The sequence below is a fragment of the Tiliqua scincoides genome, chromosome 3 (assembly GCF_035046505.1).
Source record: "Tiliqua scincoides isolate rTilSci1 chromosome 3, rTilSci1.hap2, whole genome shotgun sequence".
Taxonomy (NCBI): Eukaryota; Metazoa; Chordata; class Lepidosauria; order Squamata; family Scincidae; genus Tiliqua; species Tiliqua scincoides.
In genome coordinates, this window is record NC_089823.1 from 185972573 (window position 1) to 185999539 (window position 26967).

Below are 26967 nucleotides of genomic sequence, written 5' to 3' on the forward strand. Positions count from 1 at the left end.
GTTCATTGCATCAAGAGTTAGCCGATTCACAGAAATCGAAAGCTTCTTCCATTGCATACTGTCCTCGGTTAACATTTCAGCTGGCAGTGCAACGAACTAGTCTGATTCCTCCCATAACATGGCTAGCTTGATTTTCAGTGCAAAAAAAATTACTCACCATGCATTGACAAGTTGATCCAACTGTGCAACAAAGCAACCAAATAGCCTGCTGCTTACACGTAATACTGTAATGACAATCAAGGGTTCTGTTTGGCCCAGCTGGTCTTCTAATGTATGAAAGTTACTTATCTAAAGTAGAATTTGATCAAATAGACCTCATAGACTCCCAAGAGAAGGAAAGGATTTGATAAGACAGGAGATCCATTTTCAACTTGTGCATAGATTTTCAACTTCACATCCTAGTTGAACTACTTTACAAAAAAACGTATTTTAAAGCTAAAAGAGCATATAGACTATTCTGTTATTCATAGCAGGTCATGATTTTTTTTAAAATTTATCTGGATCAGTTCAAAGTTCATATAGTGACCACTGCCACTTGGTTAATTGCATCATTATTTCTGATGGTCACTCTCCCTTCCCCCATCTGCTTGTGGTGAGTTTGGTTCAGAAATAAGCTTTGTTCAAAATGTGGAAGTAACTTGTCTTCTGTTGAGCCAAAATGGATTTCAGCCCCCTCTTGAACCCCATTCCACCAATCTCCCCACTAATTCTTTAATCCATCTTTGTTCCTTTTCAACTCACAAGCAGCCCAATCCTGAGCTGTCCAGTGCGCAGGGCTACCATGGCACCAAAATGGCTCCACCAGTCCCACCCTGCTCCATTCCCCTGCCACACCTTCCCCTGCCCTCCCCCACCCCAAAACACCTCCCCAGCCTTCCCCCATGCCCCCACTTACCTCCCCACCGCCCAGTGTTCCCACTGAGTGCCGGGCGGCACTTCACTCCACTGCCCCGACGGACACTAACCTAGTGCTGGGCCGACACTAAACCTGCGAACGTGCCTTATGGCACATTTGTGACAGTGTGTGCCCGCACTGAGCTGGCACACACTGTTCAGGATTGGACTCTTATGGGGCTGGTGTGGGGGAGGGTTTAGAAAGCTAAAAGCTGCAGGTATCAGAAAAGGCAAGTGACTTTCTCCTTCTATCATCCTTTTTCTGTCCTCCCACTGCTGGAGCTATTGGCACTCTAGCCTGATAAGGGGAGAGGGAGGTTGGGGAATTGGTGGATGCTGGTGTCAAGAGAAACAGAAGAGGATTCAGCTTGGTTTCAGCTTGTTCTGTGTATTGCAGAATTTCCTCTGGCCAGTTGGTGTTCAGATTTTGCATAAGGGGACGCCCTGTGGGACAACTGAAGGCCAATGTGGTGGAAGAGAAAGTATGTGAAGAGTGGATAAGGAATGTCAAAGAGGTTGTGGTGTGTTGTGTGGCATTACAGTTACAGGCTGTTACAGAGCCTGCTGCCCTACCAAAACTTCTGGGTTGCTGAACTTTTACCTTTTATTTTTTACATGCATGGCAGTCTTTAGCCTGCTCCGGGCCTTGCCAAAAACAATGTCAGCGAGAACATGATGAAACTACGTTTGGAAAGGGTCTGGAATGGGACGAAGAGCAACACACAGAGGCTCCAGTAGCAGGCTTTGGGGATAAAACAAATGCAAAAGCTCATCATGTCACCACCACAATTTCCAGGCTCTGGACAGAGCCAGACACTGCCAGGCCACTGGCATGGAGGCCAGACTAGCTTCTCATTTGATGGAAGATGGCCAAGGTAAGGTTACATAGGGGGGATAGAATGAGGGGAGGATGAATGGGGCAGTGATGGGGGCAAGGAGGAGGGCAGATCAGGCCTGGGAGGGGGGTGGATTTGGTGGCAGTGTGTGCTGAATCCTGACTCCCTTCCCAAGCCCAATCTGTTTCTCTGGGTCAGGGCAGACTTGCATCAGCCTTAGAGCTGGTGCAGGTCCAAGTTGACTCAGTTCTATTTACAGAGCCTGGAGATTTTGGTGGCTGCAGGCACTCGATGCTGAGGAGACCTCCAACATCCAAAAATCCTTCTACTCTCCTGAACTCCTATTACTCCCTGACTTCTATTGATGCACTCTCTCAGAGTTAAGAATCTCAGAGTTAGATATAGCAGAAGCTGCTCTGGTGCTGTTACATCACCACATGGGGATTTTGGGAGGATTGGGCTGTCAACGCTGGGACAGTGGGGGGGGAAGGGCTGAATAGGAGGGGCCACGAGGAGACTCCTCTTTGGCTCAGAGTAAAATTCAGAGAGTTTTAATGCTTGCCTTTAGCTTGAGGCAAATATTATAAGCCCCTGAATCTCCTGCTTCCAAGCCCTGAAGCTCCAGTCTCAGTGCCACTACTGATTAGATGGTTACGTCTGGAGGCAAGAGGCTCCAGTTTGGAAAAAAGTTTCCAGCATGCAAAAGATACCATCGTGCAGAAGAACACAGTGGGGAGACCGCATTGTAGATCAAATGTCCAGAAACTATTTTGCTTTGGTCTGCTGAATACATGGGGTACTTTTCCACCCAAAGAATTTGAGAAGCTATAGTGCAGTTTTTTAGACTTCGTGGCTTCGGATTAGAACACATAAAGAGTCTGAGGATTACTCCCCTTGCCCCTGGGCGTGTGTTGTTTAAAGAAATGATTTCTGGAGTTCTTAACTCTGAGAGAGTGCATCAATAGAGGTCAGGGAGTAATAGGAGCTCAGGAGAGTAGAATCCTCGAGACAATAACAGCAAAGGTGTCTTGGGAGAACAGCAGATCTATACCTCTTTTTAGTCCCTCTAGTGAATTGATGGGAGATATCGGAAAATGCCCCAATAACAGACTAGTAGCAATACTTAGCATTCTGCTCTATTCTCTCATGATTATTATCATTTCACAAAGCCAAAAATTCTTATCAGCTACAAACAGCCCCTATTTCTGATGCCATTTGTGCCTGCAGTTTAAAAGCCATTTCTGCCCACCTGTTGCAAATGCGCAACAGGAATCAAATGTGTACACCTGTGGGCTGGGCACAAATGGGTTAAAGAGATTAAAGTTGTGATTGCACCCATAAATTAGAGGTACAGCCATACATAAAATTTAAATTATATAAAAGGCACAGGCATACATTAAATTTAAATTGCAGGTGCAAAAGTACACCGTTAGCCCCATTTGCAATTATCCAAACGTTAAAAAAATATCAATTTTAGGCATTTAACCCTAAACTCTAACCCTGAGGCAAGAACTCTGTATCCCTAACTTCTTCCTTCCCCCAGAATAGTCTATGCAGCCCTGATTTAGCAATAGAATAAGGGCTGGATCATTTTCAGTGGAGCGCACTTCTATCATTAGAAACACTTTCAATTCCCAGAAGCAATTTTTAACAACAGTTGTTAGAAATTGCCATCTAATTACAGGAGAGCCCCCGTATCTGCGGATTCCATATATATAGATTTCTTATCTGTGGATCAAGTCTGTGGGCCCCTGATGAGCACTGCCTCTCATCAGTGGAGGCAAAGGGAGCACCACTACCCTCATCTCCAGAGGGTCCTCTGAGCCTAGCAGAGGCCGCAGACGTCAGTCCACAGCTGCTAGCAGGCTTAGTCTGAGCTTTACATTTTTTTAAAAAGTCACTTCTGGCTTCCTAAGGCATTAAAAAGTCATTTCTGGTTTTACAAAAAAACCGGAAGGGATCTTTTTCATTGTAAAGCTTAGTCTGAGCCTGTCAGAGACTGTGGACAGACATTCGTGGCCTCTGCTGCGGTCAGAGGACCCCCCAAAGTCATCCCCTCGTATCCACGATTCAAGTGTATGTGGGGGGTTCCAGAACAGAACTTCTGCAGATATAGGGGCCCACCTATACGTCCAGTAAAGGGATTATGATGTGTCACAGTGCATTTTATGAGTTGTAGACCAAGAAAAACACTTTGCTAAAATGAATGGAAAGCTCCATCTTTTCCTTCAGGGAGGCATAGTGGGAACCCTTTCAGGATTCCTTATGATCTGATGCTGGCGACTGTGGAAGGAATCCAAACTGTGGAAGAAATCAGCCCATATTAACCCATTTTTGACCAACCTACAGGTGAACACATTTGATTCCTGTTGCATATATGCAATGTTGGGTAGAAATGGCTTAAAGGAAGTCCTTTGTGAGTTTGTATCCAGTATGATGTCATCCATTAACAAACCAGGGATGTTTCAATCCCAGTTCTAAGCAGATGTGCCTCTGATCTGCTTCTGTTTTGAGCAACCAAGGTTGGTTAAACTCCAGTTCCAACCCCAGTTGCCTCTGGTCTGCTTCTGTTTGAGCAACTAGTATATGATCTGTGGCTAGAACAAAATTGCCCATCGATAAACTAGTCAAATGTTCCAAATTATAGAATGCTGCTAGCCAAGTGCCAGTACTCTCTGCATCTACAGTGCTGTGGTCTGGTGCATTCTAGCTTGAGGGGAACTTATTCACTAAGGAATCCCTGCATGTTGCAGAAGATTCTGCAAACATGTAGGTCACAAACTCATACTGCATGGGACACAAGTCAAGTGTGTAGATTACCACTATTACCCCACATGAACCAAGAACTCACCCTAGATCACATCCAATACTACACCAGGTTGCCCATGATAAGGAAAGGGAAGATCTTCCTACTCCTCCCTCTCCCTTAAGCTTTCTAGAGCCACCAACACTCCAGCCCTGTAAATAAAGTGAAAAGGAGAAAAGACGGGTGAAGGATAAGTGGGGAGTTTGACTGAATGGGGCTCCAGAGGGTGTTGAATTCTGGTTTTGCTCAACATAAGCCAAACTGATTCCAAATGATTTATGAGCCAAACTCCAAAGGAGGGGGAGGACTCAAACTCAGGGGAGGAGGGTGACCATCACAAATAATAATGCAATTACAGTATTCAGTTACCAAGTGACAGTGGACATTATGTGAACTTTGTACTGATCCGAATACATACCTAAATAAAATTTTAAAAAGAATCATGACCTCCTATGAATAACTGAGAATAGTCGATATATTCTGTTGCTATTCTCTTTACAGAAATGCCTATTTTAAAGCTAGAAGTAGTTCAACTATAAGGTCGGAAGGTCAATGCACAAACTGAGAAGGGATCTCCTGTCATATTTACCCCTTTTCTTCTCTTGGGAGTATATAGGGTCTATTTGATCAAATTCTACTTTAGGTAAATAATACACCAGAAAACCCATTGGGCCAAAGAGCACCCTTGATCTGCATTACAATTTCACATGTAGTCAGCAGACTGTCTGACTGCTTTGTTGCATAGCTGGCTCAACTTGTCAGTGCACGGGGTAAGTAATGTACCCTTCATGAACTAACACAGGGTGCCAAACATTAGGCCCGCAGATGGAATGCAGTCCCCAGAAGCAATTCCTCTGGCCCCTGTAATAATTGGGCTCTCCCAGCATGATAATTGGGCTCTCTCATATCTTGAAAATATGAACAAGATTTGCACATTTTCTCTTCTGTCATTTGCAGCTCATGAGTTTCTATGTGAGAATAAGTGCTTATTTCTGGCCATCATTTGCTTAATGACATCAATGCCTGCTTAATGATGTCACTTTCAGCCTCAGCAGGCACCATGATTGCTAACTTCGGCCCTCTGTATGAAACAAGTTTGACACCCCTGAACTAAGAACTCACCTAGGAACACATCCAATACTCCACAAGCTGTTTTACTCGTACATGAATGCTTGGTGATCATTACCATTTTATTTAGGAATCCACAGGGGCTTCTGAAGGATTACAGAATATAGGCTGAAATTACTGTTCAAGTGGCTCAAGCAAGCTATGCCATATTTTTAAAAACCCACAAATATCAAAATCCTGTATTTTCCAGTCTCCTGGTTTTGTCTCCTGCTAGCACATACAGAAGGCAATATCTAAATTAAGCAGCCACCAGTGTTGTCTCTTTCAACATGTACAACTCCTAGAATCAAAAGAACTTCAAGTTGGCTAGGCTGTATAGAATGGGTGACTGATTGTCACTGAGCATTCAAAAGCAGCTTTGCATGTACTTCTCTGACATGTCCCCAAGGACACAAACGAACAGCATGGACAGGCAGGGACAGAGCTGTGTGTGATCTCAGCCTGAATTTCAGAGATGCCAAGAAGTTATTTAGTCCCCAGTGACTTTATAGTGCAATGCTGAATGTTAACATTACAAGCACATTCTGACACTCATATTGGGAAGGCTGGTGCTTATTTGATCACCAGCCGTTTTTAAATGCCGAGTATAAAGCCCAGTATTATCCAGTCTACTGTGGTATGTAATTTTGAATTCTGGTAATCACAAAGGCTTCTAAACACAGTGTTCCAGTAATAACCAACTGCTCATTGGAGAGACTCCTGCAAACAACAACACTGGGCAGGAGGAAATAGGAGAGAGACAAAAATGAAAGAAGTAAAGCTTTGAGAATGAGGAAGCTTTATTAGGGAGCTATGAAAAATTATAGCAGCGGCTCACTTGATCTAAAGCCCCATAAAGAAAATCGATATGTTATATGAACCAAGATTAGCCCTTTCAAAAGAAAATAAGCAAGATCTTATTTTATTTTATTCTATTCTATTGTTTTTTTAAAAAAGAACCAAACCTTTGTGTTGTTGCCAAACCACCAGAAGTAAGTGAGGGTACCCGATTGACTTGGCCAAACCACGGCAGTGAGATTGACTTCCTTATTCCGAATGGCCACAAAGGGGACACTCAAATGGACACGCTCCACAGGACCTGTGAGAAGAAAACTCATCAATATACAGAGATCCCTTCCTCATTCACATGTCAAAGTGGTGCAAAGCAAATTACCTCATCTTTCAACTCAAGAGAATGGTATCATCGTAAAATAAATCTCAAACAGTAGAGAATGAAACCAATTGTGTCTCTTTAGTAGTGACAAGACTTGGAATGGCAACTTTTCTGACTCCAGAATTTTGCTTTAATGGAGCTTAATTCCAATTTTACCCACACCTCACCTTCAAAACATTCACGCCCGCTATGGAAGTTAAGAAGAGATATATTTATCACTGTTAAAGCATGCCTTCACTCATAGAAAACGTGTTCCACAGTCAGTTTGTGATAGTGATTCAGTCCTAGTCATTCTATATGGCAGGGATTTTCAAACTGGGGTGTCGCAACACCCCAGCCAGAGGGTCCTGGCCTCTGTCCCCTTAAGGGGCGGGGGTAGGGGGAAGGTAGCGACATGATCCCCAGGATAGCATCGCTAAGGGAACTGCAGGGACTGGCATATACTCACCAGTCCCTGCAGCAGCCTGCTGGGGGTACGGGGAGCCCTGTGTGAGCATCTGCAGGACTCCCTGCAGCTTAAAAAGTGAAAGCAGAGCAATCGGGCCCCATTTCCGCAAAACCAGAAGTGAAGCGCAATCGCTGCACTTTTTTAAGCTGTGGGGAGCCCTGCAGACACTCACGCAGGGCTCTCCGCACCCCCAGGAGGCTGCCGCAGGGACTGGTAAGTACATGCCAGTCCCTGCAGCCCCCTTAGCAATGCAATCTTGGGGATCGTGTCACTGCCTTTCCCCTGCCCCGCTGCACCCCCTCCCCCGCAAGGACGTACTGTGGTCCTCAAACTCCTGGGAGTTTGAGAACTGCAGTTATATGGGGACACAATGCAGTCACAAAGCAATAAACATGAATGATATTGAATAGGTTTTGAGTCTTTGTTGGGCTGAATTGCTAGGGACAGCTTCATGATCCCCAAGGACTTTACGGCTCATTTGGCATAGAATCAAGAGCCATAATCTATGGGCTGATCCTCACATTGCATGAACACAGACAAATATAGTAAAAATATACATGCATTGTTAACTGTAGAGGACTTGCATGTGTAAGAAGGAATGCATGTTTCTGTAAAACGTATGGAAATGGCACGCCAACCCTTCCCCATACACTGCTTCCGAATATTTTTACAGGGTCATACACTAAATCTAAACTTTCCACTCATATACACTCTTCAGACTTGATATGGTTCATTTTGATTTCTTCCCAGGTATTCATATGAAGACAAAGTGCCTGGAATACTATGGACAACTCTTACATCACTGGTTGCTTTTTACTGACCCAGGCTTGAGCACACATTATCCCGAACACCCAATTAAAGAGGTGTTCGGTGTTTGTTTTGCCTGGCCGGGACACGAGAGTCCAGTCCCTCCCCAAGGGGGAGGTGAAGGGGGCGGGGTCTGGCAGCCACAACGGACCTTTCGAAAGGGGATGAGACCCAGCCCTCTTCCTCTTTGTGCATGTGGGCACCGTGGGAATAGAGTGGACCTGACCCCATCCAGCCACTTTAGGACCAGTGCAACTCCAGAGGAGGCCTCCTGCAATGGATCTCATGTGCAGCGTGTTTGATCTGTAAGGTGGGGATGGGGGTTTGGACAGGCTCTGCCCAAGGAAGGATCAGGTGCAGTTCAGGCACACTTTCCTGGGAGTAAGCCCCGGGAGTGCAGGGGGACTTGCTTTCTTGCGAGTAAGCCCCAGGGAGTTTCCCACTTTCCTGGGAGTAAGCCCCGGGGATGGGGCATGGAGTGTGCTTGGAGTGTGCTCTCAGTCCCTGGCCTGGTGGGCGGAGGGGGGCAGGCTGCCACCTTCTAGCTCAGAGCCAGGACTCCCTGCTGGCCTTGCCCAGGTCTCCAGCGCACGTGGCGCTCCTGCTGCTGCTTCCTGGGAGGGTGCCCACAAGGGTTGCTGGAGAGGGGCGCTGTGATTGCAGGGCTGCTCCAGGGCTCCAGCCTGCCCAAGTAGCAGGTTGCAGTGCGCTCCACGTGGGAGTAGGCTCTGCATCGCAGGAGCCCTCCCGAAGGCGCAGGTGCCTGACCCTGCAGCTGCAGGACTGTTGCAGCTCCCCGCATGCAGCTGGCAGGCAAGCCCAGGGCTCCCAGTACGCTCCACGTGGGAGCAGGATCTGCATGGCACGGAGCAGGTGCCTGGCCGCATGTGGCTCAAGCTGCAGGACTGCTGCAGCTCCCTGCATGCGGCTGCAGGCCAGCACGGGGCTCCAGGAGGTGTCCCGACTGAGCCCTGATCCCTGCTGCATGCAGGATCACGCACATGGGGAGTCGCCATGGGAGGCGGTGCCAGCTCAGCACCTCCACATCACCCACTTTCATGCGAGTAAGCCCCAGAGACCATAATGGGGCTTGCCTCTGAGGAGGCAGGCAGAGGCTTAAATGCTGGGGCTGCAACCCCAACCACAATTTCCAGGGAGGAAGCCCCTTGGACTATAATGGGCCTTGCTTCTGAGGAGGCAGGCAGAGCCCTGGACTCTAGCTGCAATCCTACACACACTTTCTTGAGAGTAAGCCCCATAGTCTATAATGGGCCTTGCTTCTGAGGAGGCAAGAAGAGCCTTGACTCTGGCTGCAATCCTAGACAAACTTTCCTGAGAGTAAGCCCCATAGTCTATAATGGGCCTTGCTTCTGAGGAGGCAGGCAGAGCCTTGGACTCTGGCTGCAATCCTACACACACTTTCTTGAGAGTAAGCCCCATAGTTGAGCACTTCCTTTACTTAAAGTCTCAGTCCTCAAGTTTCTAGTCCACAATGAGGATTTTTGGTAGCTTGCTGAATGGCTAGGCAGGATTCTGAATCTTTGTCCCCAACAGACAATGAACCAACATGGTAAAAAGGTTTTCTACTTTATTAAATACATAGGGTTACAAAAAGGTTACAAAGGCAGCAAATGCTAGAGGCATAAAAACTTCTAGGAAACATCAGCATAAAGCTAACTGGCTAACTCTATTAATCTCTGACTCTCACCTGGGTCAGCTTCTTTTGTAGATCCTCAGTTACCTAAGAGGCCACATGGTCCTGGTGGAGCAGGAGGCCCACCCACCACCTCTCTCACTAGAGACAAAGAACAAAAACCTTGTCCTCCAAAAGTGGGGCTGGAAGCTCGCCCTCTGAGCTCTTCCCTCCCCCCTGGAGATCTACAGCTGCATTCCATCCTTGATGGGCATCTTTCTGGCTGCCTAGGTGCTACATTATCACCTTCCATTGAATTGTAAATCCTGGCAGCTAGGACTGCAAGCCCCTTGCAAGCCCCTTCTGTGTTACTGGGTTACTGTGGTTCAGGCTTTGCAATGCTACTAGGCCTAAACTGTACATATTCATGACAATTCTGAACAGGCACACAGAGGACTGCAACCATAGGGTTGCAGTCCTCGCCCACTTTATGGGGAGTAAGCCCCTGGGGGATAATGGGGGCTTGCTTCTGTTGGGGCATGCAGAGGCTTGGAGCATAGGGCTCAGATCCTGGCTCCAACTTCCAAGGAATAAGTCCCAGGAGTATAAGGGGTCTTGTATCCGGGTAGACATAGCTGGACTTAAGGCTACAATCCTGTCCACACTTTCCTGGGAGTGTATTCCATTGATTTTAATGGGACTTAATGATGAGTATATGGGCATAAAATGAGCTCCAATGAGTGCAAGCCAGTACAGATACACCAGCCCAACCACCCGCAACAATCTCCTCCCAGGCACCTGACCTCCTCCTTGTTAATACTTCATCAGTTTTGGAGGATATTTAGAGGCATATGGGGAGCCCCTGGCCATCTCGGATTGCTTACAGCATACACTCCATCTATGTGGGAGCCGCTTTGAAAGCTGCCTGGCCAGGCTTCAGCACCCAAGGAATGGGGCAGAGTGGATGGGGCATTTAATATGTGAGTATAGCATTTAATATTATGTTTTCCCTGGGCATCAGCAGGGCATTTAGTAACTCACTTAGTGGGCATGCCGCCCTTGCTCCTTGAGAGAGGAGATATGTGTGCTGCCCCCTATGCCTTTAAGGGAAGAGTGGCGTTCTATTACCAACATGCTTAACAGGCATGCTACCCCTTCTCCTTAGGGGAGGATGATGATCTGTTACCAGGCTGCCTAATGGGTGTGCTTACCCGACTTCTGTGGGGGTGGTGGTGTTCTGTCAACAATGTGCTTACCAGGAGTACTGCCCCTACTCCTTTCAGAGAAGGGGGGTGTTCTGGTGCAGACCCACTTAGTGGGCATAATGTTACTAGGCCTTTGGAAGAGGGGAGGTTTCAACAACCCGCGTAGCCGTTTCTCCTTAGAGAGGGGTGATGTTTCATTACCAGCCCACTTAATGGGTGCACTGTCCCAGCTCCTGGGGGAGGGGCAATGTTTGGTTACAACCCCCCTTACGGATTTGTGGCCCCTTCTTCTTTGAGAGGGGGGCGTTCTATTAGCAACTGTTTTATGGGTGCTCTGCACCCACCCAGGAAAGGGGTAATGTTCTGTCGACCAGTATTGCACAGTTCACTTCAGTGACTCTGGTGTTCCGGGCATTCCTTCCGGGCATTCCCCAATCTGTGGGGGAGCAGCGTTGGAGGGGATGCCTTGCTATAACCTCTCTGCTTTCATCTTGCAGGACGCTGTGGTGGCCCAGGGTGCGTGTTAAGCTGCGGCAGCAGCAGCAGGGATACCTTGCATTGACATCTCTGCTTTCATTTTGCAGGACACGGTGGTAGCCATGTACACGTATTAATCTGCGGCCACTCCATGGTCTTTTTGGGCCCGCAAGACGGCGGCTGCAACCCCCCTCAGATTGCACTTGGGCCTCAGCCCGGCAGTGCAGGTCGCTTGGTTAGCCAAGAAGGGGATGAGATGGGGCCAGCTGCTGCCCGCGTTGAGGAAGTTACTGAATATGAACCACCAACTGGACGTTTTGGGTGCTCCACCTGGGCGAGAATGACCTTTGCAGGAGGTCTGGTCTGGCTCTGATGAGCAGAGCCTGTGAGGACATCAGCACCCTTATGCGTTGGCTGCCTGGTACCGCCTTGGTCTGGTCGGACCTCTTGCAGCGTTATGGATGGCGAAGGGCCTTCTGCTGCACTAAGATTGAAAGGATGCGCAGGAAAATCACCAAGGGCATTGGTGGCTTGGTGTCTCGCGCTGGTGGCAGCGTGGTAATGCATCTTGCAATTGTGTTGTTGCTACCTTACCTGTACGGGGGCGATGTGTGTTCATTTGTCGGAGAAAGGTGCAGGCATCTTTCTTAAGGACCTGCAGGACGGCCTTAAGTCGCTTCTGCCCCTGTTTGGGAGCGGGGGGGGTCAAGCGCTAGGCTGACCCCTCCTTGTGGCAGGTGGTGCGGGTTAGGAGGCATGAATGGGACTTTGGCATGCACCTTCAGGCGGCATAGGCAGGGCAGAACCCTATTTCAGTCCTCAGGGGCTTGGTGGCATGAGGACGTAGACGGGGCCCTGGCCGGGACCGCGGGGCACACCTCAGAGGCTCAGCGGCTCGAGGTGGTGCAGTCTGCGGTCCGGCTGCCTTCCCCTTAAGGGATAGACATGGATGAGATGCGTTGTCCCAGCAGCGGGGCGCGACTTGGAGTCAGGTGCATGCCCGCCTGGGGGCAGAGGTTTCTGGTACCGCCCAGAGGTCCCTCCCCGCACCACAGGGGCTTTTGCTGCCTCAGATGCTGCAGTTCTCAGCCTCTGCTTCTCTTGGTAACATGAAATAAAGTTGTCCTTTCTCCCATATCTGTTGTCTTGAGTGTTCATTGGACAGTGCGGAAACAAAGATCCAGTTATTAATATCATAGCTACATGTGATAATGCAGTTCTGTTTCTAGAACATGAGGGAGAAAGGTCACAGATAATTCTGACAATACACCGACAGGCAAAAGGGTGTCACTTATAGAAAACCAAATGTACTTCAGAGTGCCATCAGAGGATGGCAACAAATGGCTAAAAGTAGCAAGAAATTGAAAAAAAATTGAAGTTTCTAACAGTAACACTAGCATTCTCTCCATCTGTATCCCTCCACATTGTTTGAACAAGCATGCATGCATGGAACTGAATTTTAATTTGTCATTGTTTTGCAGTAAGCAAGCTTAGAATTACTGATGATTTCTCATAGTCACTTAGATATTACAGTCAGGTAAAGTGCTCTAATTGCAAGCAGGTGGGAGATGTCATGGTTAAATAACAAGTTCTCCTTCTCTGGCCCAGTTCTAATAAAATATTTTACATTCATAAGATGACTTTCTGAATGATTCCTCAATACATGCATATTAAAAACTAATTACATCAGAATGCACAAACAGATGTGGCTGGTGTGACCTACCAGCGATATATCACACAGTATATCAAAAGCCACCCTATGGATACAAAACAAGCACTCCTGATTTGATAAGATCAGGGAGTAGTTTGGGGGAGTAGGATTACACCTCCCAGCTCCCACTGTGGTCCTGATCCAGAATGGAGACCTAAAAGCAGCTACCACGTTTTCCAGACTCACAAAGAGAGTCTGGTCCAACAAGAAGCTGACGGAACATACCAAGATCCAGGTCTACAGAGCTTTCGTCCTGAGTACACTTCTGTACTGCAGTGAGTCATGGACTCTTCGCTCACAACAGGAGAGGAAACTGAGCGCTTTCCACATGCGCTGCCTCCGACGCATCCTCGGCATCACCTGGCAGGACAAAGTTCCAAACAACACAGTCCTGGAACGTGCTGGAATCCCTAGCATGTATTCACTGCTGAAACAGAGACGCCTGCGTTGGCTTGGTCATGTCGTGAGAATGGATGATGGCCGGATCCCAAAGGATCTCCTCTATGGAGAACTCGTGCAAGGAAAGCGCCCTACAGGTAGACCACAGCTGCGATACAAGGACATCTGCAAGAGGGATCTGAAGGCCTTAGGGATGGACCTCAACAAGTGGGAAACCCTGGCCTCTGAGCGGCCCGCTTGGAGGCAGGCTGTGCAGCATGGCCTTTCCCAGTTTGAAGAGACACTTTGCCAACAGTCTGAGGCTAAGAGGCAAAGAAGGAAGGCCCATAGCCAGGGAGACAGACCAGGAACAGACTGCACTTGCTCCTGGTGTGGAAGGGATTGTCACTCCCGGATTGGCCTTTTCAGCCACACTAGACGCTGTGCCAGAACCACCTTTCAGAGCGCGATACCATAGTCTTTCGAGACTGAAGGTTGCCAATACAAAATGATTATGTCAAGCATCACTGCTGGATGTCTGGGAAAGTCGAGCTCTGAGCTGCATAGAGCTCAGCTATGAAGGCCTCAAGCTGTATGGCCATGCAGTTTAGCAGGAATCCAGGTGTAGACCCACATATGCTATTAACTTTTAAAAAGCAAGCACTCAGGGTCATGATGGTAGACCAAGTCACATCTAGTTTGACCCTAACAACAGTGGAGATGTATAGCATGAAAGTACCAAACACTTGAAAGTCAGGGCTGTTTTGGTACTAGACCAAGTTTCTTAGCAGATGAAGACAGAGGAAAGTGACTTTGCAATGGTCGTGCAGCAGTGTTTGTTTTCCTGGTGACCAAACTTAGAGGATGCTATGTTTTTGTCTGTAACTGGCAACAGGTACATGTAAATGGTAGCTGATTTTTCAGCTCATCATTAAACCATTTGCACGCAATCACCTTGAAGCCTGTCTTGAAGATTCCAGCAGAAAGAATACAAGGGCCCCCATATCCGCAGATCCCGTATCTGCAGTTTCAGTTAACCTTGGATGAGGAAAGACTCCCCACACCTCCCACACAGGCTCTGGTGAGGGAAGGGCTGTGCTCCCCTCACCTCCAGAGGGTCTTCGGAGCCCTGAAGAGGCCTCATGCATCCACCTATTGCCTCTGTGGGCCTTAGAATGGCCATTTAGACCAAAAAAAACACCAGTCACTTCTGCTTTTATGAAAAAAAACCAGAAGTGACATTTAGGAGGGTCGAGGAAACCTCTGGGACTTAGGCCCCCTACTGCCTTTTAAAGGCATAAAAACGTAACTTCTGATTTTATGGAAAAAATGGAAGTGACTTTTTTTTTTTTTGCCTAAAAAGCTATTCTGAGACCCACAGAAGCTGCAGGCAGCTGCATGCATTCACTCCAGGCTCAGATGACCCTCTGAAGATGAGAAGAGCATAGCAAAGTCTCTAGAAGACAGGGGGCAGCCCCAGTATCTGCAGTTTCAGCTATCTATGAGGGGTTCCGGAACCCAGGCACACCTGTATTCTCCTCTGTGCATTTCCTAGGTGGTTATCAGAATGCAGATTGTGAGGTGGAAACAGGCCACCATATCACATCATAAGCTGTCTTGACATTGTTCAGGAAAGGGATTGGGATTTAAACAGCTTACATCTTATACGCTACTTTCTGATCTTCCATTTCAAAACGTTATCAAACTTCACCCAATAAAACATTTTCCTCACTAGAAATGAGTGAACATCTCGGAATAAGGCCAAAAATCAATTGGTTTAACCTTCATTCTTTGTGACATTGCCACCGACAATATTTTTCAGAACTTGCAAAAGATCCAGGTTTCTGTTAGCTATTTCTATGCCGGGAATCCACCAGTCTTCTATTTAATGTCTAACTCCTTTGATCCTTATTCCTCCCATGACAATAGATCAGTAGATATAGTTGCGTCTTTGATTCCTTGGATCCTTCAAGTTTCAGGTGAAGCTAAAATGAACAGCTCAAAGGAGCATATTTCAAGTGCATGTTTAACACTTGGAGATGTGGATTGTCTAATTCAGGGGTCTCCAAACCCCGGCCCAGGGGCCAGATGCGGCCCGCGGCAAGCCTCTATCCAGCCCACGGCCAGCCTCTGATCCCCTGAGAGCCTCTGGCCCAGTTGACCATACACAACCAGAGTTGTGCTTGTGGGGTGGGGGAATGGGGGTCCATTTAAGTGTGTGCTTTATTTCTTGGGCTATGTTCGTTCTTGGAGAAGTCCTGGACACTTGTTCCCATTCATTTATTCATTCATCTAAGTTTCGTCTCTAATGTGTTTATTTAAATTTTATATTTACTGTAGATACTCACATATAGTATGTGAAATTTTTGCCAAGTAATCAAGCTCTAATTCTCACTTCGCCTTATCTCTGGGTCAATCAGAGGGCAGAGCCTTTCAACTCTGAACAATTTTATTTCTCTGCTAAGCTTAGGCAGGCAGCTGGTTAGTTGCTATAGTTACTTGCCTGGGACATTCCAGCCAAAGTTAACCTTTTATTCCCCTCCGTTCCCTTTTGCTGCTGCAACCTGATTCCCTTTTGCAAAGGCTTTGCATTTGGCAGAGGTCTTTTTTTTCCAACACCAGGATGAGATCCCCTTTCCATTTGAAGCAACAATTCCCAGGCTACAATTCAATGCAGCATTACTTAAGAATAACACCCATGGAAAGCAGTGGGTCTACTTCTGAGTAAAAAGGGGTTGCAAATATATGCAGCTGCATCTCTCTGCTGTGAATTGAATTGCACACTCTCAGTTATATGTTATGGGTTGTAGTACGTAGAGCTTCTGGCTTAACACACCAGACACCTTAAAGGTGGATTTGATTCCTGGTTCTCCTGCAGTAGTTCCCAACCTTTTTCACTTGCATAACCCTTGGCAGCCCATTTCCATAAATTGTACCCTTCATATTAGCAACATGTTTGTAATTAATAATACAAACCCTGATCTCCTCTCAGACTTCATGTATTCATCACATTTTTTTTTTTCTTTTCATCTGTCTGAAGAACAGAAGACTCTGCTTTTGCACTGTTTTGCACCAGAAGTGTGCTGAGAAATTCTGGGTGATTGATCACTTTCCATATTATGTTTCAGCTTTTTTACTGTGCTCGTTTTCAATCACTGGTTCACAGATGAATTGATGACCAAAAACTAGCTATTGGTGGGGCTTTCACAGCCAACTACCTACCTCCTTTCCTGCCTTGCTGGTCCTTGCAAGGCATTCCTGTCTTGCAAGGCATTCTGAAGCATGACCTGCCTTTTTCTGCCATTATTCCATTCTTTTTCAAGTACCCCTAAAGGTCCTGTTGAGTGTCCCTGGGAGTACATGAATACCAGGTTGGGAACCACTGATTTACTCATATGTTGTTTACAGTGCACTTACTCTGATAGTGTTTACAAAAAGGCGATGAAGACCAGAATTTAAAAAGAATAAAAATGCATCTTATGATCTTTTACTATGTTTTTTAATAAATGTTTAATAAACAGTTCTTAGGTAACAATTAGTGGTAGGTTATTTTTCAGGATCTGGCCTGGGGTAAAATCAGACAAAACTATAGTCAGACACCCCCCTAAGTTTAACCCCCAACTTATCCGAGCGTCATAGAAAATTTCATTATTTCTGGCTCAAAACCTGCCCTCGACTTATCTGTGGGGTCGACTTGTGGGGCTCCCCCCCGCCCTCGGCACTGCTCCAGATATTTGATGTGGCCCTTCGGCCAAAAAGTTTAGAGAGCCCCGGTCTAATTCAATGGTAAAGTAAATGCTTTGCATACTGAAAGCTCCAGGGTCAATCCTTGGAACTTCTTGCTATAACAGGGGAAAGCCCTTGTCTGGAACCTTGTGTTAGTATAGACAACACCTGTACTGAGATGGATAGACCCTTGGCCTAATTCAGCATAGGACAGCTTCAAGATTTTAAAAAGTGAGGTTATCCTATAAACACAATGACATCACATAACATATAGATATTATGTTCCCCTAATCCAGCAGGTTGAGTCATATGTGCACAATGGACCTTTGCACATGCATCCATAACTGCAGAAGGAACCATGCAAACATTCTCATCCAGCAGCTTTAGCCATACATGTCCAGTCCCATTCAAATTAATGGTGATAGCACCGATCATTCATTTGGAGAGGGAGGGGTGGCTGGCTGTGGTTGTAGACACGGTCCTTCTATTTCCTCCACCCCCAAACAATTGTTGCTACAGCCAGCCAACTTGACCAGTGCTGTGAATCTGAAAACAGTTGTTGGGAAGCTTAGCACTTTGCTACAGGTGCTTGCAACATCCCACTGCTGCATGCACAGAGAGAATGGAGCCAATACATGTTATGCATAACCATAGAACAAGCAGACAATACTGCAGTAATAGGAGAATACACAGCCCAATCCTAACTTGCACTGGAATGGAGAGGCTAGCTGGCCTGCCCTATATCCAGACTAAGGTTGGGACTGCTTGCAGCTCAGTCCAGGGCAAGGGGAACTTACCCCGGGTAATGCTGCAGTAGCCCCAATGGGGCTACTTGGATGTGTGCCACTTAAAGAGGTGGTGCAGATCCAAGAAGCCTGGAGCTGCACTGGGTCATCTGGGAATGGGGTCAGGATCTGACCTAAGGGCAGGAACCTAGCCCCACCTCCCCACTCTGCCCCAGTCTGCCTATGGGCCTGCCCCTGAACTCATCTGTTCCATCCTCCCTCCACTCTCCCCAGACCCCCACACTGGCCCAACACAGTTGGTGCAATCTTACCTTTCCTCTGCGCAATGGCGCTAGAGGCCACCTTCCAGCTCCCAAGTCATCACAGAACAGCACTTCTGCGACACTCTGAGGCTGGCCAGGGGAGACATGCCAGCCTATCCCGGAGTCGGGATTGCACCCTCAGATACTCAACTGTCAATATCCCAGTGATATTAGGAAAATACTGTTACCTAATTACCTGTCTTGGACCCCCTTCTTTCCTCCCAAAGTAACCTGTATCAGCCATCAATACAGGACAGAGGGAGGGGGTGCAGAATAAAGACAGGCCAAGTATGAACTTAGGGGAGAAGCTTCAGACTTGCTGCCTTGCAAATTTTATTATTAAAAGACCCTTTGCTGACAGCTAACAAAAACTGCAGACAATAGCATCATCATAGCTAAAAACAAAAATAGCAGGACATGTTTGCACAGAAAGACCGATACCAGGCTACTTCTCTGTTGGAAGGTGGGGGGCAAAAGCCATGAGGAGGACAGTGAAGAAGGGCGGGGGAGCAAGAGCATGAGGAGGCCAGTGGAAGTTACCAGGGAAGGTTAACACCCTTTTGGGGGGACTTTGTTTTGAATGACAACTGAAATGTATAAAAGGAGGGTCCCACCCTTTTGACATTGCCTTTGAATCTGAGTGTGCAAACTCTCAAAGGTCACAGACATGTCTGTTGAACAATAAAGAACCTTCAAAGCCTTCCACCTTTCAGTGTCTGCTTATTCGGCCTCAGCGGCACTGGACAGAATCCACCCTGTCTACCGAACTGGCGTTGCCCTTCTGGGCAGGGGTACGACAATATAATAGGGATATATTATACCAATCCCTCAAAAAGTTCATAGATGTAAAATGTCACAGCAAGATTCATAGCGTATGCACTCAAAGTGAACTCTATAAGTTCATAAATCTGTTGAGAACTGTGCGATAAGTTCAGTATGATACAAGCCTATGACTCATTTCAGTAAGTACCCTCTTCATAAAGCTGCCTAAAGATCCCAAACAATCTACAAAAAGATGACACACCAATTATAACCAGTACAAAGTGCTACAATTTGATGCTTAGAAGATGCACACAGAACAAAAAGTCACTGGTTGATATTGCAGAGTGAAGTACTGTAGTTAAAACTTCATGCAGTAGTTTTGCTCAAGTCAATCCCCTCCCCTCTTCTGTTTTTAAAGTTACAAAAAGAAAAGACAATGTTTTCAGTTTCACTCTTCTCTCCACTGTAATAACATGAACAGTTTTTTGTTTTTTGTTTTCTCAATCAAAATAATGTATCCATAAGACAATCAACATTCACAACCTTTCGAAGCTACATTGTTCTCTGGCATGATAGATTAGCTATTTTCTGACACCTTAAAATTAGGAATTAATTAGGGAAAAAAACAATTAGATCAAGTTCTCTTAAAATGAATAGTTCAAAATTATCAAGGAAAAGATCATTCTGATGTTTCCAAACATATATATGATACTCCAAAGATATCTAACACAAGTTCATTGGATGGTTTCCATGTATGGCTGCATACTTTATACTATATATATTTGTTACTAAGATCTGAACAAAAGTCTGCTGTACGCAGAGAGGGACAACAACATTACACAAATTGCCATTACACAAATTCCCTTCAGTCACTGCCAAAGAAAAGCTATACAAAAAAAAAAACTATAATTCTGGAAAAACTGATTAGTAACTTGTTTTGCTAAGAAGAAGCTGCAAGTAAAGCCAACACTGATAATGTTCTTGTGTGCTGTTCAAAGTGATTTGTGATTGATTTTTACAAAAGAGGCAGGCAGAGGAGGAAATTTAAAATGTGGTTCAGCGAACAGGACTCTCAGGGTAAGTGTAGGTGAATGATTATCTCTCAATTTTTGTTCACTATGTGTAAAATGAGAACATTAAGGACACACATTACTGCGATGCTGTATGGATGAATGAGATGAGGATGGCAGAGCGTTCTAAGAAAGAATCATTGTAATAGGGAAAAGGGGAGTTAAGGACTGAGTCTTATAGAACTGTGAACTGCACACACAGCCAATTGAGAGACATTTCAGAGCTGGCAGTAAGCATCTACTTACAGACCACATGCAGAAAGAGCGCTGCCAGATCAGAACCAAGGTTGTTTTCCGCATAGGCTGTCACCTGGAAAATGCCGGTGCTCTTATAAATGTGCCGGATACCATCCTCAATGGGACTGAAATTAGCATAGGACACAGCAGTACCATCTCCAAAATCTAGCTGGATATTTGTCCTCTGGAGATCGCCCTGCAGGAAGAAACATTGTGGTTTAGGTATGTGGCTGATAAGGGTGATTTATGTGATGCCCTGCCCTGCCACTGGGTATAACCTTGTTAGCAGAAATGTAGGTGAACACCCTGCAACCACCTGCTGCAGTGGAGTAAAACTCAATCTGATACTTGTGGCAGTCCTTCCTAAAAACAGAGGGAAAAGACCAGGTAGATTTGCTGAACATCAAAAGGCTTTTGCATCACATTTTCCCTGGGCAGAAACTGATGAGCCAACAACTAATACTTGGATCTGAGTTTTATACAGGAGTTCTCAAATGGAGTCTTAGATTTAATCAGCCTAAATGGAGTCTAACATCATAGCAACTTTGCCAGCAGAAGAATGCAGTAGAATCTGGAGGCGGTACAGTGCCTTCAGATTAGAGCTTTTTTCTATGTAGTGTTGAATGTTTTCTCTGTATAGAGAACTCCCCGCCGATAAAAACAAAAACAACACAATCTAGGAAATGTTCTATGCAGAAAAGCAGTAAAAAATATTTAACACCTTCCCTCCAGGTGTAGTAAAGGTGTACACTTCACTTCAGGTGTAGTGAAGCGATACAGCATACCACCTCAAGATTCAAGCATTACATTGCTACCAGGGGTGCTTTGCAGCTACACATTAACGTGCGCATGTGGGGAAAATCTATTTTGTGTGCAGTGGTCAATGGCACAGCTCCATGTTTTGGTAGGGAAGGAAGAGGTAGGTGAGACTGAGGGTGCCACAGACCACTCGCTAGGGGGGTGCAGGGGGTGCGGTCCGCACCAGGTGATGCACCGGGGGGGTGATGCGCCCTAGGGGGAGGACGTGCTAGCATAGCGGCATTAGGAGCTACCCCATCATGCCATACACCATTGGATGCAGAATGTCCAGCAGAGTGCAATGCAAAAACCGGAATTGAAATATCTCCTTTCCCTCAAATGTTATGGCCAAAAAACCAGAAAGAAAAAATGAATGGATCCCTATAGAAAGTGAAAGTGAGCCATATTGTGCGTTTACTCATGAGTAGGCGTACTTGCCATAGTCCGTGGGAAAGGGCAGGCTGAGAGGACTCCAAGGACATCAGAATGGTCCTGATCCAATGAATACAGGCCCCAAAAACACAAAAGGGAGGAGGTCCCTCCCTCCCTCCCAGCTGCAGTCTATTGAGCCCTATGGAAAGCGAAGCAGCCTCACGGTCGCGTTTCCTTGCGAGTAGGCAGATGTGCCTTGGCTGCTGGTCAGACCAGGCAAAGGGGAATGTGAGGACACCAGAAGGGTCCTGATCCGATGGTGCTGGAGTGCAACAAATGCTCCAGAAACAAATGCTTCCCCCCCACCCACTAAAAAGGACAAAAAAGAGGCTTGAACTGGTAAGAGGAAAGTTTTCTATTCTGCACTTGTAAAGCCAGGAGGGTTTTTATCTTGATGTGCCTGAAATAGAAGAACTTTAAACTGGGCACTGGGAGGGTTGGAAATCTCATTGATTCTTTTTTTTAGGGGGGGGGGGGAGTTATTGCAGGCACCCTACAGATTAAGCTCCATTGACCACTGTGGGACTTACTTCTGAGTAGACATGCATAGGATTGGGCTCACAGGCTGCAATTCTACCCACACTTTCCTGTGAGTAAGCCCCATTGACCACTATGGGACTTACTTCAGAGTAGACACGCATAGGATTGGGCTCACAGGCTGCAATCCTACCCACACTTTCCTGAGAGTAAGCCCCATTGACCACAATAGGACTTACTTCAGAGTAGATTCACTTGCTGGAACAGGACTGGCTCCCCCTTATTTATTTCTTTTAATTTAATTCTTTTTTTGAATTGATGATGTCACTTCTGGCCATGACATAACTTCCAATGGGTCCTGGACAGATTGTCATTCTAAAAAGTGGGTCCCAGTGCTAAAAGTTTGAGAACTGCTGCAATAAGGTGTTAGTAAGTTGACACAAGGGTGTGTGTGAGAAAGACTCTACAAGTTTTCAAAATCACTACAATCAGAGTTTGGAGGAATAATCCCATCATGTTATATATCAATCAATGTGTAATTTCATGCAGAATGCAATGAAACAAACCACACTGAAATATCTGTGTTCTAACAAAAGGTACAACAAAAAAAACCAGCGGGGGTGGGGCGATGGTACATCACCATGCCCAACAACTGGGGCATTGCCCCGCCCACTGCATGGGGTGACACGCAGGCCTCCCACATCACGAATCCTAGTGACACCACTGCCATAAACTCACTTTTGCCATGGGGATAATTTTATAAATGCAGGGAAGGGGAATCAAAGAAAAACAATTCAAAATAAATACACACACACAAATGACAGAGGTGCTAGACTTGTTGTCTATGTTACTGTTCATAAATGACCTGGAGACAGGGTTGAGCAGCGAGGTGGCCAAATTTGCAGATGACACGAAACTTTTCTGAGTGGTGAAGACCAGAAGAGATTGTGAAGAGCTCCAGAAGGATCTCTCTAAACTGGAAGACTGGGCAGCAAAATGGCAGATGCGCTTCAATGTCAGTAAGTGTAAAGTCATGCACATCGGGGCAAAGAATCAAAACTTTACATATAGGCTAATGGGTTCTGAGCTGTCTGTGACAGATCAGATTTTGGGGTGCTGGTGGACAGTTCAATGAAAGTGTCCAATGTGCGGCGGCAGTGAAGAGGGCTAATTCCATGCTTGGGATCATTAGGAAAGGCATTGAGAATAAGACAGCTAATATTGTAATGCCATTGTACAAATCGATGATAAGGCCACACCTAGAGTATTTTGTCCAGTTCTGGTCACCACAGCTCAAAAAGGATATAGTGGAGATGGAAAAGGTGCAAAAGAGAGCAACCAAAATGATTACTGGGCTGGGGCACCTTCCCTATGAGGAAAGGCTACAGCGTTTGGGCCTCTTCAGTCTAGAAAAGAGGCGCCTGAGGGGGGACATGATTGAGATATACAAAATCATGCAGGGGAAGGACAGAGTGGATAGAGAGACGCTCTTTTCCTTCTCACATAGCACCAGAACCAGGGGACGTCCAGGAAAGTTGAGCGTTGGGAGAGTTAGGACAGACAGAAGAAAATATTTCTTTACCCAGCATGTAATTAGTTTGTGGAACTCCTTGCCACAGGATGTAGTGTGGCATCTTGCCTGGATGCCTTTAAGAGGGCATTGGACAGATTTCTGGAGGAAAAGTTCATTACGGGTTACAAGTCATGGTAAGTATGTGCAAGGTAGAGGTAGGCTGCCTCTGACTGCAAGGTAGAGGTAGGCTGCCTCTGACTGCAAGGTAGAGATAGGCTGCCTCTGATTGCCAGATGTAGGAGAGGGCACCAAGACACAGGTTGTGTCTGTTGTGTGCTCCTTCGGGCACTTGGTGGGCACTGTGAGATACAGGAAGCTGGACTAAATGGGCCCTTGGCCTGATCCAGCAGGGCTCTTCTTACGTTCTTATGACTGCACATAGACTGAAAAGACAGAAAGGGTTTTGTGGTCAACATTGAGACTGCACCAGGGACCAAGTTTACCTTTCATTTTTAGTGTGCTGCATTACAGGAATCATGGGACAAGAATTCCAAGACCAAGCAACCTCCTGCATTGAAAGTGGGGGGCAGAGAAGGGGCTTTGAAGTAAACCTAGAGGCTCAGTCATGTACTTGACTCAAGGAGGGGAAGCAGAGCATGAGAGGCAGAGGTGCTTTCTCAGGAGAAAGAGCTGTGCTGTAAATGGCACACAAAGGATGGCTGTCCAACCTATGCTGGCACAGTGCTTGGTGGCAGTGCTCAAGGAAGAGCAGGGAAGACAGTTGGAAAGGGCAGTAGGTGATTACCAGCCATGGCTGTGGGCTTGGCACAGTGGTTCTTGGGCTAGGATAGGGATGCTTCATGCAGCATAGGCAGCTCATATGAAGGGGGGGGGGGAAAGCCCAGCGTCAGCAAGGCAGTGTAGTTAAGCCACAAAAGGTCACATGTAGCTCCTCTGTGGGTACAGACTGCATATTGGAAAATGGTTGGCAATTTTGGTTGTCAAGCAGTCAAAAAGAATGAAGAAACCTTCTGGGAATACTGGCAAGTCAAAAAAGGCCGAGGAAGAATAAGCATGGACCTCTGGCTCTCACAAAGAATATGGGGTGGGGGATATCTGCAGAGTTGAAGGAATGAAGCAGACCCACACACAGCAAAAATGACTTTTGTCAAGAACCAGGGGACATCCACTAAAATTGAGTGTTGGGAGAGTTAGAACAGACAAAAGAAAATATTTCTTTACTCAGCGTGTGGTTGGTCTGTGGAACCCTTTGCCACAGGATGTGGTGATGGCGACTGGCCTAGACGCCTTTAAAAGGGGATTGGACGAGTTTCTGGAGGAAAAATCCATTATGGGGTACAAGCCATGATGTGTATGCGCAACCTCCTGATATTAGAAATGGGTTATGTCAGAATGCCAGATGCAAGGGAGGGCACCAGGATGCAGGTCTCTTGTTGTCTTGTGTCCTCCCTGGGGCACTTGGTGGGCCGCTGTGAGATACAGGAAGCTGGACTAGATGGGCCTATGGCCTGATCCAGTGGGGCTGTTCTTATGTTCTTATGGGGAAAGAAAGAACTGCAGCCATTGTTACACGTGGGCAGAAACAGCAAGGCAGAAAAAGGAACAGTCAAAAAGACAAAAAGTAAAAGCAGAGAGAGCAACCCACAAGCCCCCATCAAGATAGGTTGCAGCCCCCCCCCCCCCCCCCACTGGCATAGGCTAACAGCTACACCGTTTCTGTTTATGCATTGTACATTTTATTATGGAACTCTGTAAGCCGCCTTGGATATTTGTTTCGGCATGGGAAAGGCAGTATCTAAATTGTTTAAATAATTAAATGAATATTGACACTGTACCGAAAGTGAAGAGGAGATGAGGAGTTTCCAATTTTGCTGTCTGGTACCCCAAAAATATGCCCAACACTAGCCTTGGATGGTTCAGAAAGCACAGCAACCACTTGAGCTTCCTTCGGGAGTCCCAAAGACTCTGAACACGACAGAACTAATGACATCTGGCAACTGTAATACAACCGCCAAACCAATTAATACATTTTATATGCAATAGCAACAAGGGGCTAGTTAAGTGTAAGTGCTCGAGTTTCAAACTATCTAGTCTCATTGACTTCAATGTACTTTAGCTAAAAAGAATTGTCAATTTAGCTGCAAGGATTGGGGCCATTGCGGTTAGCTAGGATTGACTTACGGATTATTTTTAACAGCGTTTTAAGTACTTAAAAGCAACAGCTCTCCTTATTAAATTGTTTAGGCCCTGTCAACACCTATGGCCGGGCTTCTCAAACTAGGGCATTGCGATGCCCCAGCCTGAGAGCCCTGGCCTCTGCCCCCTTAAGGGACAGGGGCAGGGGGGAGAGAGTGATGTGATCCCCAGGGATTGCGTCGCTAAGGGGGCTGCAGGGACTGACATTTACTTACCAGTCCCTGCAACAGCCTCCCAGGGGTGCGGGGAGCCCTGCGTGACCCTCTGCAGGGCACCCCAGTCTTCAAAAAGTGAAAGAGGAGTGATCAGGTTCCACTTCCAGTTTTGCAGAGACGGGGTGCAATTGCTGCACTTTCACTTTCTGAGCTTTGGGGAGCCCTGCAGAGGGTCACGCAAGATTCCCCGCACTCCCGGGAGGCTGTTGCAAGGACTGGAAAGTAAATGCCAGTCCCTGTAGCCTCCTTAGTGATGCAATCCTGGGAATCATGTCGCTACCTTCCCCCCACTACCTTCCCTGCTCCCCCGGAAGGACTTACTGCCGTCCTCAAACTCCATGAGAGTAAGGGGGCATGAAACTCCATGGGGCAGGGGGGCGTTTCGGGGCAGGGGGAGGGCGGCTCTGGGAGCGGGCACGCAGTGAGCTGGCAGTTATGCTGGATCCCAACCCCCATCCCCGGGAAGAGCGGACTGGCTTCGTGCCGCTCCACTCTCCTTGGACTTGTGCCACCTCCAGAAGTGGTGCAGGTCCAAGGAGACCCATTGGGGCATGCAGCCCTTACCCACGGGTAAGGAGAAGAGCTTCCCTTTGCCCGTGGCTTAGCCCCTGAACCCAATGAACCTGCGTTGGATGCAGCGCAAGCCTCCTGGCTTGCCTCCTCCAGCGCAGGTTTGGATTGCGCCCTTGATTATATAAATAGGAATAGAATGTCTGCTCTATTCTCTTCCTCAGATACTATAGGCCTCTGGTTCTCAAACTCATGGATGGGCCAGCCCTCAGGGCCTAGGAGAGGGGGTAAAGGGGGTAATTTGCACAATGGTAATCCAACTGGACATGCTTTACTAGTAAATACTAGTTAATTACTTTACTAGTAATAGTATTATTTATTTATTCATATAGCCCCATAAGTATGCAGAGTACTTTACACACAGCAAAGAGACAGGCCTTGATCCTAAGATGTTTACAATTTAGATTGTGGCGCAAGGGAGGCCAT

General features: G+C 46.7%; 1 protein-coding gene across 1 annotated transcript in view; it reads right to left on the reverse strand.

Annotated features, from left to right (window-relative positions):
- Positions 1-26967, reverse strand: part of LOC136645227 (VPS10 domain-containing receptor SorCS3-like) — a 554262-nt gene that overhangs the window by 33171 nt on the left and 494124 nt on the right. Inside the window, exons 19-20 of the mRNA XM_066621465.1 lie at positions 20329-20515; positions 6609-6742 (exon numbers count right to left, since the gene is read on the reverse strand). Of these exons, the coding sequence (XP_066477562.1) occupies positions 6609-6742; positions 20329-20515 (321 nt within the window). The remainder of the gene's footprint in view (positions 1-6608; positions 6743-20328; positions 20516-26967) is intronic.